Consider the following 15,604-nt stretch of genomic DNA (forward strand, 5'->3'; position numbering starts at 1 on the left):
TTTATTGACCCTCATCTGAGCCGATAACTAAAAAAAAAAAAACGATAAAGTGTATAACATTCAAATAATTGTTTACTTGGTAATAAATAAATATCTCGGTTAATTTTTTGGTATAAATACCCACCGATTTGGAAGACAATTACACAGATATTCAGAAGTATCTTAAGAAACAACACTGTTCATCAAAATGAAAGTAGCTATTGCTTTGGCAATCTTTGTCGTTGTTACAGCTGTGGTAAGTAATCTCTTTTAGTTTTAAGTAGTCGCTTATAGAAGAAATTTGTATATTTTATTATCGTTTATTTTAACTTAGGCTGCACTCGACAAAGAGCAAGTACAACAAAAAATGAAAGCTGCCAGTGAAAAATGCTTAAACGATCCCGCAATAGGCGTAACCAAGGAGGAATTGAACACTTACAGAGAATCCAAAGGAACTGGACCCAAACCTGCCAACTTAGGAAAATTGTCCATATGTGTCCTGAAAGAAAACGGCTGGATGAATAACGATAATAGCTTGAACACCGCCGAAATTAAGCAAATCCTTGAGCTAGGAACACACGATCACCCTGAAAAACTGGATGAAATTATGGCCAAATGTACCGCTGACAAGGGCAGCTCAGAGGAAACCGCCAATAATTTGCTCGAATGCCTTGTCCGTCTTCGAGGTCATCAATAATTCATGCATAATTCAATTATATTTTGATGTAAGTCAATAAAGTTTTACTAAAACTATCAAGAAAAACTTTTATTTTAACCTAGAAAGTTGATTATTTGTATATTAGTCATGCCATAAGCTTTTGCTTATTTGAAATAACAATTAGGTTTATATTTGATTATACCTTTTCAGTTGGATAATAATTTTTACATTAGTATTAAAAGTATTTTCTTCGTTCTAAATCTTTGGGAAGCCTAAGGTCATTTGAAACACGCTATATAGCTTTACACTATATTACATTTCCAACTTATTCTTCTACTTCTTTTATAAGTATTTATATATTTTCATTTGGCTTAGAGCTTTTATTATTTTCCTACGTGTTTGTCGTGTTATCACTAATTATTGTTATTATTTAACATTTTTTGGTGACTTTGTTGACCTACTGCTAAGACGATAAATAACTTTAAAATAATAATACAACGATAAAATTTATTACATTGAATTAATTGCTTACTTAGCAATAAATAAATACCTGGCATAATTTTTTGGTATAGATATCCACGGATTTGAAAGACCATTGCATAGATATTCAAAAGTATCCTAAGACACAATACTTTTCTTCAGAAATACGTAACATTCACTAAAATGAATGTGTTTATTGCTTTGACAATTTTCGTCGTTGTTGTAGCTGAGGTAAGTAATTTAAAAAAAAAAACTATTTTTACCGCATTTTTTTACTTAGGCTGCAATCAAAAGAGAGCACGTACAAGAAAAACTGGCAGTGAAAAATGTTTGAACGATCCCGCAGTGGGCGTAAACAAGGATGAAATAAAAGCATTTAGAGAATTAAAAGTATAGGAAAATAAACCTCGGATAGATGAATAACGATAACACCTTGAAAACCTCCGAAATTACACAAATCTTTATGGTGGAAGCGGTAGCTAGAAAAAAACCGCAAATTGTGATACAAGCAAGACGTTTGGTACATGTATATTATAGACCCAAATAATCATTCTGGCCCGAAGTTCCTACGAAAATTTCCCTTAGGGGAGGAATGGGGAGAATAACTACCCCTTACTGAAAATTTAAATAGATTTTTCTACAAATCGTAGGTAAGCGTGCATTTATCCTGTTAGAAAGTCTTGTGGTTGGTAAATAGACACTGACAGTAGTTTTAGTAGTCCTAAAGAGAGTAAAAAATAAGTTTTAACCCCTAAAAGGGAAGTTTACCAACTAATTTTTTTTAGAGACAAACGTATTAGTTATATAAACATGTTAGTTATAATAGGTATTTTATCCCAGTTATGGCACAACTAAAATAAAATATGGTCTCAGAGGGTGCTACGAAGGCAGGCAGGCACCCCTAAAATGCGCCCCTTCTTGCCTTTCCAACTAATTTAATTGATTTTCTATTCATTTTCTATTCAGAGAGTTTCATCTTCATTGCTTCCCTCTATAAAAATAAAAAAGGAGTATTAGTATACAATAATTAGGATAAAATAATTGACAAACACACGTTTTATTAATGCAGTCTCCGTGGCAAACTTTGCAGGCGGGTGTGCACGGGATTGCATATTTTTTACAGCAGCATCTATTTGTGTCACAGCCAGACCGATAACCACACCTATCCAACTCTTTAACTGATGCCCATATCCAGTCTAGCTGCGACCAAACTGGCTCAAGGGAACCATCTTCCTGCCTCTTCCACCCCCATTGTTCTGGGGGTGGTCGGCTGGATATAGAGCTTTCCAGTGCACGTCCCCATATCTCTCCAGCTTGGTACTTAAACGCGTTTTATATGCTCTAAAAGGGCACCAGCGGTAGGAGGTATCCCTGAGATGGACTTCTCTTCAGTGACAAATAAGTGACGACGGGCTTCGGTGATATCGGTTATCTCGCTGCGTGAATCGTACATATCAATCGTAAATTTTTCTAGAGCTTTTTGGTGTGCGTCAGTCGGCTGATCGATGCTGGAGGGGTACGACAAACACTTAAAAGCTGAAGTAATGTCTGGGTCTTTTCAAGTAGACCAGGCACTTCTCTTACCTAAAACACATTATATCAAAACAATTTCTCTTACCATGATAAGAATACGCACCCTTTGATGTAAAAAAGGAAGTTGAATCACACCCTGTAAAACCGTGAAATCCACGCACTGCATTTTCTCTACCAAGTTTATTTGCCAAACAAAACCCACAACTTTTTTAAACCATGATCTTGAAGCTCGTGGATATGAGATACTCCCACAACAACTACGTCTGTGTCGGAACAGCGGATCAGAACTGACTCGATTCCGTCGGCAACCATATCTTTTACATGAAGAAGTATTCTGCCGTCAGCTTCCTTCATTTGGGAAATATCCAATCCTTGTAACTCAGAAGTAGATCCAGGTGACGTTACAATTTTATTATCAACATTTGTAACAATTTTCAACAGTTCCTGTTTGTTTTCTGAGTTTTTTAAATAGTCGTTCCAGTTTTTTGGAAGAATATCTATAACAAATAAGAAATAATGGCAAATACTATTGGTTAAAAGTTATTTGTGTCAAATTTTCTTACCTCTTTCAGGAATATCTATCTGGCGAACTCCAGCACCTCTTCGATCACGAGTGGTTGCTTTAAGACTCATATTGCAGTAAAGATCCCAGGCCATATCTATTCTAAGAGCACTTACGCTGTTATCAATTTTTGTTAGAGCAGGAACTAACTGTTTAGAACAGTATTCGGAGACATTTGTTGAAGTGCCCGTGGGCTTATATAGATGAACTAGTCCTGCACCATCAACTACAAGTCCTTGGCACTTTATTGGATGTTCAGATAATGTAGTGTACTTCTCAAGGATGCTCATTAGATCCGCTTTATTTCCAGGACGAATTTCACCGTATATACATTAAAAATAATATTTTAGGGCATAAAAAGTCACAAGTACAATTTGTTTAAAAAAGAACTGTCCTAGAATATTGATCGCAATGGTACATGACAATTTTTTTTTGTTTCTTGTAAGTTGAGCGGTGGTGCAAAGGAAGGTGCCTCTCCCCCTCCCCTACCCCCCCCCCCAAACGTTTCCAAAATTTCTTGTTTTTTAATTTGCATCAAATTTATTTTATGAAAATGTACTAACTTAAACATTTATCTTTTGCGCTAAAGTTTCAAAAAATCAGGGGGTAGCCACCTCCTTTTAGGGGTTAATAATTGTTTTGACTACTTTCAAAGACTACTATTACCTTTTTTTAACACCTGATCGTAATTCACAATGTTTTGAAACAGAATGAAAGCTGGTTTACTGACATTTGGTGAATAAATACATCTGAATTTTGAGGGGGAAGAGAATGGTGCTTCCACTCCTCCCCTAAGGGATGTATTTAAAGCAACTTCGAGTAGAAATGATTATTTGAGTCTATAGTACATGTATACCAAACGCCTTGCTTGTATTACAATTTGCGGTTTTTTTGTAGTTATTCATGTGTACCGCTTCCACTATTAAAGAAGGGCTACACGGCAACACTGGAAAGTGAAAGAGGCTATGACCAGATGTATCGCTGATAAAGGCACTCTAGAGGAAACTGCCAATGGTTTGATTGAATGCTTTGTCTTCCATGGTAAAAATTATAAAACTGCTGCTACTGCTTAAGCAAGAGACATTTCAAAAATTTGTTGATCTAACTCACTAAAGTTTTAATAAAACTCTTAAGAAAGACTTCTCATTTGACCTGGATAGTAAATTACTGATATATGTAGTAATTGTTACGTTATTTTTAAATTTAAAATATTACATGTCAAACTTAATTATGAAACTCCTCCGAATAATCGTAAATCTTACAACCTTGAAAAAAGGCGGATTTTTACCAAAAATAGATTTAACAGAATAATAAACAGTCACCATCATAGCAAAATAATAACCAGCCCACCATATAGAGAGGCGCAATAGTTTACCACCCAAGATGATTTGATTGATTCTGATTGGCTAATTTTTGACGTATATTAAATATCGTGCAAAACTATCGTATTTGATGGCTGTCTTTTTTTGTTCCCTTTAAGTGAGAAACAAGCCAAGTCTCATGATTTTATTCAAAATTAAAGTATTATTTAAGATATTCTATTTTACAAGAATCATATTGTAACTATACAGAGCAGAGGACAGGTACATTTTTCAATTATGGATTAATACCTAAATGTTTTCTAATAATGCTGAGGTACAGTTCTCAATTTTTAAAATTCAGTTCATCCTCCGAAATGTCGGGAGTTTAAATTTCCTTATCTTTATCTAGGCTAAAATATACGTGCAAATATCTTTTATACACGAGTTTGTATATTGGTAGTTACCCAGAGAGTCCTAGAAATCATAAATTTTTCAAATTTCCGTCGAAACCATCATTACTTCACTTCTAGTAAAAATATCACCAATTATCAAATTTGCTCCACTTTTCTGGTTCCAATTTTAACAACCTTGATAATCCTATGCAACTTAAAATTGAAATGCAAAGTGTGCATAATCACTTAAAGCACCTTATGCAAAAAATGTCCTATTTGCAATCCAGTTTTAAAGTGTGTCTTAAGATGTATTTATTGATATTGCTTGAATTAAGAGAGAACATATTTATTCAGTCATTTAAGAAACTTAGAGTTCATCTCAAAATAGAAATTTTGAACTGAATTTTGAAAAACAGTTGGTTTGTTTATGGTTAAAAATCACGGTTACAAATCATAGAGTTACAAATCTACAAGTTATATTTGACTAAACACCTCTCCAACTTCTGTATAGTGATGGTAGATTTTGGTTTATCAAGAACAACTTTAGTGAGTACTCCTTCTAGTTATAGATAGCCTATTAAGGATAAAGTTTTTTCGCTCTCATTTTTTAGATGTACAAGTTTGATGACATTTTTTAATTTTCTTGGGCCTTTTTACGAAAAATCTAAGCAAAGAATCTCTGATTTTGAGAATTCAGGTCTAATTGGCAGGACTTCTACCCAGGCAAATCAAAGTTTGGTTTTTATGATAGGGGGTCTAAGAAAACATTATAAAATTCCTTATTTTCTTTTACAAAAAACACTATTAAAACTAAGGCATACAAAATTATATTATCTTGTATAAAAGATTCACAATGCATTGGTATCAAAGTCTGCATAACTATATGTGTTTATCACATTGGTATATGATTTTTATATCATTTTGTAGATTGTTATATTATATTAGGGATTAAGTTAAATTTCTTATAAAATAATGCTAAAAAAAATTAAAACAAAAAATCATGCATATTATCCAGTCATTATTGAGTAATTTATTTACAGTGAGAACACAGAATTATTTTTATATACCTGCAACAATTTTACATTCATGCATAATACGTTTTATTAATACCATGCTTACAGTTCACAGTATTTAAATAAGAATGTGTTGTAATTATTTTTTTGCATAAAGTTCATTGCTAAATTCGTTTCAATTCATCTTAAAATAAAATAATTAAAAAACAAATTGGTCTTGTTTTTTTTATTTAAAATTTGCTGCCATACCTATGGCGCTAATTTATAATTACTAATAAGTATCTATATTTAAGTATTTTCAAATTCCAGTCTTAAATGTCCTAAATAAGCAATTTCTTAAGAGCTAAATTTAATTTAAATATTATTTTAGCTGATGTGTTAATTCTTGAACAAAACTATGGGAGATGTCAGATATGCAATATTAACATTTATTTTTCCTTTCAAAAAATGTATTAGGTATATTTTAAACTAGTAAATGGATTGTTAATTTTATATTAAATTAAAATAAAATATTATGATAATATATCTTTCATCACTCTTCAGTTAACGCCTAAACTTTTGGAATTCCTTGACTTCAAATTTAAATATCGCGCCATAGATCATGTTTAAATTTCCCGCCACACGCCACCCAAGTTGATCGCTCCCGTCCTTCTGAACAACATCAATACAAGTGTCAATGGAATTTTCGTCTGATCATTAGGCAACTCGCATTTCTCTATATTTGTGATCCGAAAGCTGATCGAGAGGCTCATTTTTTATTGACGACTAAAGGTATTAACATATCTTTTTATCCTTCTAACACCGGATGATTAGGAATAAAGACTAGTTAAGGGAGAACACTAAGGTTTAAATTAGAAACAAAATTCAAGAGTAATATGGTATTTTAACGTGTGCACTTCAAAGCAAGAAAAAGGATCACAGGAAGACAAGAAATAGCAACCTATAGTGCAGCATGTATGGAAGCGTTGGGCAAACGAACACATTTCTCATTTTCTGAAGGAAAAAAAACCAAGGAAGAACTTAAGAGACTGGTCTGAGTTAACATCAAATAAGTTACTTAGAACAGCTGTAAATAAAGTACGAATTACCCTGATGATTTCAAACCTCTGACTAGGAGACGGAACGTGAAGAAGAATTCGTAGATTACGGAATTTATACAATATGTCAAAATCTTGTTTACATCTTTGGGAAAAAGGTACATAACAGCTAGGGAGCTTTTCTGGATAGCGATTATACCAGTATACCAAGCATTTATTAGCAATATAAGTATGTGTGCATTTCAGCCGTTTCCTTCAAAATTGATGAGTTTTATTCCCACCTGTTGCTTTCTAGCTGCTTGTTTTGAAAATTGCTTTTTCCACATTCTTTAATGCTATACTGTGGTGTTGCATAGGAAAATTAGTCGCAAATTAAATTTCTCGTAAGTACAAAGCCTTCTCGTGATGTTTTGATTCTTATAAATAGACTCCCAACATTTTTTGTATTCGGTTGTCCATAATAAGCTTTTTCATTTTTTTTTAAACTGTATTTTGTTTAATCTGCTTTTAATTTTTGTTTGTAACTCTTTAAGTAGCGAGTGGATCCGCTAGCATATGCACTAAGTTGCATTGTTTCCAGATTGTAACATAGATCGACCACTCATTTTGGATGAAGGGCAACATGTATGTTTATTTGTTTCCTAGTTCTTGTCTTCCAATTTCTTACTTCTGCTTACGTCCACTTAATTTTTTTGATTGCTATAATCTTGTTTTAAATGCTCAGTTTTTAGTTCAATATGCTTACTTCCATCGTGTTATTATACTCCCAAGTATTTTTAAGCTTCATGTTGGTTTAGTGGTTTTATTGTTGTTCTACATATTCTAATTCTATTAGCTTTCTAATATTATTATTCTCATCTATTGTTAAATTCTTTATTGTAACCCTAAACTTCTCACCAAAATTTTAAAACAAATTTTCTTAACATAAAGATTACAAATAGGGGAAGTCTTTATCTCCAAGAAAAATGCATGTAGGTCACTTAGGTAAATGTATTATGCATTTCGTCGTTTTTTGTAATGTTCTGTATCTGGTGATGGCTGTTTACACAGCCGAAATGCATAATACATTTACCTAAGTGACCTACATGCATTTTTCTTGGAGATAAAGACTTCCCCTATTTGTAATCTTTATATACGCATTCTCCTACAAAATAGGGACTTCTATTCAACTTTCTTAACCTATTTTTTCATTATTGACGTAAATTATTTAATATTTGGTGACTTCATTGACTCAGATCTGAGCCGATGACTAAAAAAAACGATAAAGTGTATAACATTCAAATAATTCTTTACTTAGTAATAAATAAATATCTCGGTAAATTTTTTAGTATAAATACCCACCGATTTGGAAGACAATTACACAGATATTCAGAAGTATCTTAAGAAACAACACTGTTCATCAAAATGAAAGTAGCTATTGCATTGGCAATCTTTGTCGTTGTTACAGCTGTGGTAAGTAATCTTTTCCAGTTCTAAGTAGTAGAAATTTGTATATTTTATTATCGTTTATTTTAACTTAGGCTGCACTCGACAAAGAGCAAGTACAACAAAAAATGAAAGCTGCCAGTGAAAAATGCTTAAACGATCCCGCAGTAGGCGTAAGCAAGGAGGCATTGAACACCTACAGAGAATCCAAAGGAACTGGACCCAAACCTGCCAACTTAGAAAAATTGTCCATATGTGTCCTGAAAGAAAACGGCTGGATGAATAACGATAATAGCTTGAACACCGCCGAAATTAAGCAGATCCTTGAGCTAGGAACACACGATCACCCCGAAAAACTGGATGAAATTATGGCCAAATGTACCGCTGACAAGGGCAGCTCAGAGGAAACCGCCAATAATTTGCTCGAATGCCTTGTCCGTCTTCGAGGTCATCAATAATTCATGCATAATTCAATTATATTTTGATGTAAGTCAATAAAGTTTTACTAAAACTATCAAGAAAAACTTTTATTTTAACCTAGAAAGTTGATTATTTGTATATTGGTCATGCTATAAGCTTTTGCTTATTTGAAATAACAATTAGGTCTATATTTGATTATACCTTTTCAGTTGGATAATAATTTTTACATTAGTATCAAAAGTATTTTCTTCTTTCTAAATTTTTGGGAAGCCTAAGATCAATTGAAACACGCTATACAGCTTTACATTACATTACATTTCCAACTTATTCTTCTACTTCTAAGTGTTTATATGTTTTCATTTGGCTTAGCGCTTTTATTATTTTCCGTGTTCTGTCGTTTTATCACTAATTATTGTTATTAGGAATATTTTCATGATAATTACTATGAATATTTTTATTCTTAAATTCTTCACTGTAACCCTAAAACTTTTCAAACATAAAATTATTTAACATTTTTTGATGACTTTGTTGACCTACTGCTAAGACGATAAATTACTTAAAAATAATAATAAAACGATAAAATTTTAATTAATAAGCAATTAATTAAAAAACTTTCAATTAATTGTTTACTTAGCAATAAATAAATAAACCTGGCAAAATTTTTTGGTATAGACATCCACGGATTTGAAAGACCATTGCACAGTTATTCAAAAGTATCTTAAGACACAATACTTTTCTCCAAAAATACGTAAAATTCACTAATATGAAAGTGGTTATTGCTTTGACAATTTTCGTCGTTGTTGTAGCTGGGGTAATTAATTTTTTTAACCTTTAAACAAAAACTACAAAAAACAATTTTTACCGCATTTTTTTACTTGACCTGCCATCGAAAGAGAACACGTACAAGAAAAGATAAAAACTGCCAGTGAAAAATGTTTGAACGATCCCGCAGTGGGCGTAAACAAGAAGGAAATGAGAGCATTTAGAGAATCGAATAAAGAATAAAGGCAGATAATAAAGGCACTACAGAGGAAACCGCCAATGGTTTGGTTGAATGCCTTGTCTTTCATGGTAGAAATCATGAAACTGCTGCTACTGCTTAAGCAAGAGAGATTTTAATAACATGTTGATGCAACTCAATAAAGTTTTGTTCAAATTTTTGAATGGCTTTTAATTTGACCTGGATTGTTGAATATTGGTATATGTAGTAGTGGTTACAATGTATTTAAATTTAAAAGATTACATGTCAAAATAATATTAAAACTCTTCCGAATAATCGTAAATCTTGGAACCCCAAAAGAAACCACATAATTATGACATTTTTAACTATCGTATTTTCTGTCTGTCTTTTTTTATGTTCCTTTGGGTGGAAAACAAGCCAAAACTCATATGATTTTATTGTAATTGGAAGTTTTTATTTATCTGTTGTTCAAATTGAGCGTTTTACTCTAAGTTCATCTCAAGAATAAAAATCTAGAACTGAACTTGAAAAAAAGTTGGTATGTTTATAATTAAAAATCACGGTTACAAATCTTACAAGTTATAATTCACTAAGCACCTCTCCAACCTCTGTATATTAATGGTAGATTTTAGTTCATCGAGAACAACCTTAGTAAGTACTCCTTCTAGTTATAGATAGCCTATTAAGGATAACGTTTTTTCGCTCTAATTTTTTAGATGTACAAGTTTTAATTTCTGGGCTTTTTTACGAAAAATCTAAGCAAAGGATCTCTGATTTTGAGAATTCAGGTGTACTTGGCAGAACTTCTACCCAGGCAAATCAAGGTGTGGTTTTCATGGTAAGGGGTCTAAGAAAACATTATAAAATTCCTTATTTTCTTTTACAAAAAAACACTTTTAAAACTAAGGCATACAAAATTATATTATCTTGTATAAAAGATTCACAATGCATTAGTATCAAAGTCTGCATAACTATATGTGTTTGGGCTATCACATGGGTATGTGATTTTTTTATCATTTTGTAAATTGTTATATTATATTAGGGATTAAGTTAAATTTCTTATTAAATAATGTTAAAAAAAATTAAAACAAAAAATCATGCATATTATCCAGTCATTATTGAGTAATTTATTTACAGTGACAACACAGAATTATTTTTATATACCTGCAACAATTTTACATTCATGCATAATACGTTTTATTAATACCATGCTTACAGTTCACAGTATTTAAATAAGAATGTGTTGTAATTATTTTTTTGCATAAAGTTCATTGCTAAATTCGTTTCAATTCATCTTAAAATAAAATAATTAAAAAACAAATTGGTCTTGTTTTTTTTATTTAAAATTTGCTGCCATACCTATGGCGCTAATTTATAATTACTAATAAGTATCTATATTTAAGTATTTTCAAATTCCAGCCTTAAATGTCCTAAATAAGCAATTTCTTAAGAGCTAAATTTAATTCAAATATTATTTTAGCTGATGTGTTAATTCTTGAACAAAACTATAAGAGATGTCAGATATGCAATATTAACATTTATTTTTCCTTTAAAAAAATGTATTAGGTATATTTTAAACTAGTAAATGGATTGTTAATTTTATATTAAATTAAAATAAAATATTATGATAATATATCTTTCATCACTCTTCAGTTAACGCCTAAACTTTTGGAATTCCTTGACTTCAAATTTAAATATCGCGCCATAGATCATGTTTAAATTTCCCGCCACACGCCACCCAAGTTGATCGCTCCCGTCCTTTTGAATACAATATAAGTGTCAATGGAATTTTCGTCTGATCATTAGGCAACTTGCATTTCTCTATATTTGTGATCCGAAAGCTGATCGAGAGGCTCATTTTTTATTGACGACTAAAGGTATTAACATATCTTTTTATCCTTCTAACACCGGATGATTAGGAATAAAGACTAGTTAAGGGAGAACACTAAGGTTTAAATTAGAAACAAAATTCAAGAGTAATATGGTATTTTAACGTGTGCACTTCAAAGCAAGAAAAAGGATCACAGGAAGACAAGAAATAGCAACCTATAGCGCAGCATGTATGGAAGCGTTGGGCAAATGAACACATTTCTGATTTTCTGAAGAAAAAAAACCAAGGAGGTAGAAGAACATCGTGGCTTAAGAACTCAAGAGACTGGTCTAAGCTAACATCAAATAAGTTCTGAAAACAGCTGTAAATAAAGTACGAATTACTCTAATGATTTCAAACCTCCGACTAGGAGACGGAACGTAAAGAAGAATTCGTAGATTACGCAATTTACACAATATGTCAAAATCTTGTATCTAGTAGGCAAACAGGCAATAGATTGATATTTGGATGAGTTATTTAAAATGTTTACATCTTTGGGAAAGTTCTAAGTTGCATTGTTTCCAGATTTTACCATACATCGACCGCTGATTTTGGATGAAGGGCAACATGTATGTTTATTTGTTTCCTAGTTTTTGTCTTCCAATTTCTTACTTCTGCTTACGTCCACTTAATTTTTTTAATTGCTATAATCTTGTTTTAAATGCTCAGTTCTTAGTTCAATATGCTTACTTCCATCGTGTTATTATATTCCCAAGTATTTTTAAGCTTCGTGTTGGTTAGTGGTTTTATTTTTATTCTATATATTCTAATGCTATTAGTTTTTTAATATTATTATTCTCATCTATTGTTAAATTCTTTATTGTAATCCTAAACTTCTCACCAAAATTTTAAAACAAATTTTCTTAATATATTTTTTCATTATTGACGTAAATTATTTAATATTTGGTGACTTCATTGACCCACATCTGAGCCGATAACTAAAAAATACGATAAAGTGTATAACATTCAAATAATTGTTTACTTGGTAATAAGTAAATATCTCGGTTAATTTTTTGGTATAAATACCCACCGATATGGAAGACAATTACACAGATATTCAGAAGTATCTTAAGAAACAACACTGTTCATCAAAATGAAAGTAGCTATTGCTTTGGCAATCTTTGTCGTTGTTACAGCTGTGGTAAGTAATCTCTTTTAGTTTTAAGTAGTCGCTTATAGAAGAAATTTGTATATTTTATTATCGTTTATTTTAATTTAGGCTGCACTCGACAAAGAGCAAGTACAACAAAAAATGAAAGCTGCCAGTGAAAAATGCTTAAACGATCCCGCAATAGGCGTAACCAAGGAGGAATTGAACACTTACAGAGAATCCAAAGGAACTGGACCCAAACCTGCCAACTTAGGAAAATTGTCCATTTGTGTCCTGAAAGAAAACGGCTGGATGAATAACGATAATAGCTTGAACACCGCCGAAATTAAGCAAATCCTTGAGCTAGGAACACACGATCACCCTGAAAAATTGGATGAAATTATGACCAAATGTACCGCTGACAAGGGCAGCTCAGAGGAAACCGCCAATAATTTGCTCGAATGCCTTGTCCGTCTTCGAGGTCATCAATAATTCATGCATAATTCAATTATATTTTGATGTAAGTCAATAAAGTTTTACTAAAACTATCAAGAAAAACTTTTATTTTAACCTAGAAAGTTGATTATTTGTATATTGGTCATGCTATAAGCTTTTGCTTATTTGAAATAACAATTAGGTCTATATTTGATTATACCTTTTCAGTTGGACAATAATTTTTACATTAGTATCAAAAGTATTTTCTTCTTTCTAAATTTTTGGGAAGCCTAAGATCAATTGAAACACGCTATACAGCTTTACATTACATTACATTTCCAACTTATTCTTCTACTTCTAAGTGTTTATATGTTTTCATTTGGCTTAGCGCTTTTATTATTTTCCGTGTTCTGTCGTTTTATCACTAATTATTGTTATTAGGAATATTTTCATGATAATTACTATGAATATTTTTATTCTTAAATTCTTCACTGTAACCCTAAAACTTTTCAAACATAAAATTATTTAACATTTTTTGATGACTTTGTTGACCTACTGCTAAGACGATAAATTACTTAAAAATAATAATAAAACGATAAAATTTTAATTAATAAGCAATTAATTAAAAAACTTTCAATTAATTGTTTACTTAGCAATAAAGAAATAAACCTGGCAAAATTTTTTGGTATAGACATCCACGGATTTGAAAGACCATTGCACAGTTATTCAAAAGTATCTTAAGACAATACTTTTCTCCAAAAATACGTAAAATTCACTAATATGAAAGTGGTTAATGCTTTGACAATTTTCGTCGTTGTTGTAGCTGGGGTAATTAATTTTTTTAACCTTTAAACAAAAACTACAAAAAACAATTTTTACCGCATTTTTTTACTTGACCTGCCATCGAAAGAGAACACGTACAAGAAAAGATAAAAACTGCCAGTGAAAAATGTTTGAACGATCCCGCAGTGGGCGTAAACAAGAAGGAAATGAGAGCATTTAGAGAATCGAAGGAAAAGGTGTCTGTATCTTGAAAGAAATCGGATGGATGAATGCATAGAGTAATTAAAAGTATATTAATATTCATTTCTCTATGGATGAATGACGATAACACCTTGAAAAGCTCCGAACTTAAGCAAATCTTTGAAGAATGGCTACACGGAAACACGGCAAAAGTGGAAAGAGCTATGACCAAATGTGTCGCTAATAAAGGCACTCCAGAGGAAACCGCCAATGGTTTGGTTGAATGCCTTGTCTTTCATGGTAGAAATCATGAAACTGCTGCTACTGCTTAAGCAAGAGAGATTTTAATAACATGTCGATGCAACTCAATAAAGTTTTGTTCAAATTTTTGAATGGCTTTTAATTTGACCTGGATTGTTGAATATTGGTATATGTAGTAGTGGTTACAATGTATTTAAATTTAAAAGATTACATGTCAAAATAATATTAAAACTCTTCCGAATAATCGTAAATCTTGGAACCCCAAAAGAAACCACATTTTTAACTATCGTATTTTCTGACTGTCTTTTTTTATGTTCCTTTGGGTGGAAAACAAGCCAAAACTCATATGATTTTATTGTAATTGGAAGTTTTTATTTTTCTGTTGTTCAAATTGAGCGTTTTACTCTAAGTTCATCTCAAGAATAAAAATCTAGAACTGAACTTGAAAAAAAGTTGGTATGTTTATAATTAAAAATTACGGTTACAAATCTTACAAGTTATAATTCACTAAGCACCTCTCCAACCTCTGTATAATAATGGTAGATTTTAGTTCATCGAGAACAACCTTAGTAAGTACTCCTTCTAGTTATAGATAGCCTATTAAGGATAACGTTTTTTCGCTCTAATTTTTTAGATGTACAAGTTTTAATTTCTGGGCTTTTTTACGAAAAATCTAAGCAAAGGATCTCTGATTTTGAGAATTCAGGTGTACTTGGCAGGACTTCTACCCAGGCAAATCAAGGTGTGGTTTTTATGGTAAGGGGTCTAAGAAAACATTATAAAATTCCCTATTTTCTTTTACAAAAAAACACTTTTAAAACTAAGGCATACAAAATTATATTATCTTGTATAAAAGATTCACAATGCATTAGTATCAAAGTCTGCATAACTATATGTGTTTGGGCTATCACATGGGTATATGATTTTTTTATCATTTTGTGAATTGTTATATTATATTAGGGATTAAGTTAAATTTCTTATTAAATAATGTTAAAAAAAATAAAAACAAAAAATCATGCATATTATTCAGTCATTATTGAGTAATTTATTTACAGTTAGAACACAGAATTATTTTTATATACCTGCAATAATTTTACATTCATGCATAACACGTTTTATTAATACCACGCTTACAGTTCACAGTATTTAAATAAGAATGTGTCGTAATTATTTTTTTGCATAAAGTTCATTGTTAAATTCGTTTTAATTCATCTTAAAATAAAA

The 15,604-nt window shown here is 31.4% G+C and overlaps 2 protein-coding genes across 4 annotated transcripts; both read left to right on the forward strand.

The window, feature by feature from the left end:
- The first annotated feature begins 67 nt into the window (after positions 1 to 67).
- Positions 68 to 8,904, forward strand: LOC126743125 (uncharacterized). Of its 2 annotated transcripts, none has more exons than XM_050450090.1 (2): positions 68 to 235; positions 314 to 742. In XM_050450090.1, exons 1-2 carry the CDS (start codon positions 188 to 190, stop codon positions 674 to 676), a joined length of 411 nt encoding a protein of 136 aa, XP_050306047.1. In that variant the 5' UTR covers positions 68 to 187; the 3' UTR covers positions 677 to 742. The 2 variants fall into 2 exon arrangements, with proteins under 2 accessions (XP_050306047.1, XP_050306048.1); XM_050450091.1 differs by lacking the exon at positions 314 to 742 and adding an exon at positions 8,476 to 8,904 and having other exon boundaries at positions 71 to 235.
- On the forward strand, positions 8,296 to 13,279 carry LOC126743127 (uncharacterized). Of its 2 annotated transcripts, none has more exons than XM_050450093.1 (2): positions 8,296 to 8,407; positions 12,851 to 13,279. In XM_050450093.1, the coding sequence occupies exons 1-2, from the start codon at positions 8,360 to 8,362 to the stop codon at positions 13,211 to 13,213; spliced, it is 411 nt and encodes a 136-aa protein (XP_050306050.1). In that variant the 5' UTR covers positions 8,296 to 8,359; the 3' UTR covers positions 13,214 to 13,279. The 2 variants fall into 2 exon arrangements, with proteins under 2 accessions (XP_050306050.1, XP_050306049.1); XM_050450092.1 differs by lacking the exon at positions 8,296 to 8,407 and adding an exon at positions 12,614 to 12,772.
- Positions 13,280 to 15,604: the final 2,325 nt, after the last annotated feature.

The sequence above is a fragment of the Anthonomus grandis genome, chromosome 12 (assembly GCF_022605725.1).
Source record: "Anthonomus grandis grandis chromosome 12, icAntGran1.3, whole genome shotgun sequence".
NCBI classification, from domain to species: domain Eukaryota; kingdom Metazoa; phylum Arthropoda; class Insecta; order Coleoptera; family Curculionidae; genus Anthonomus; species Anthonomus grandis.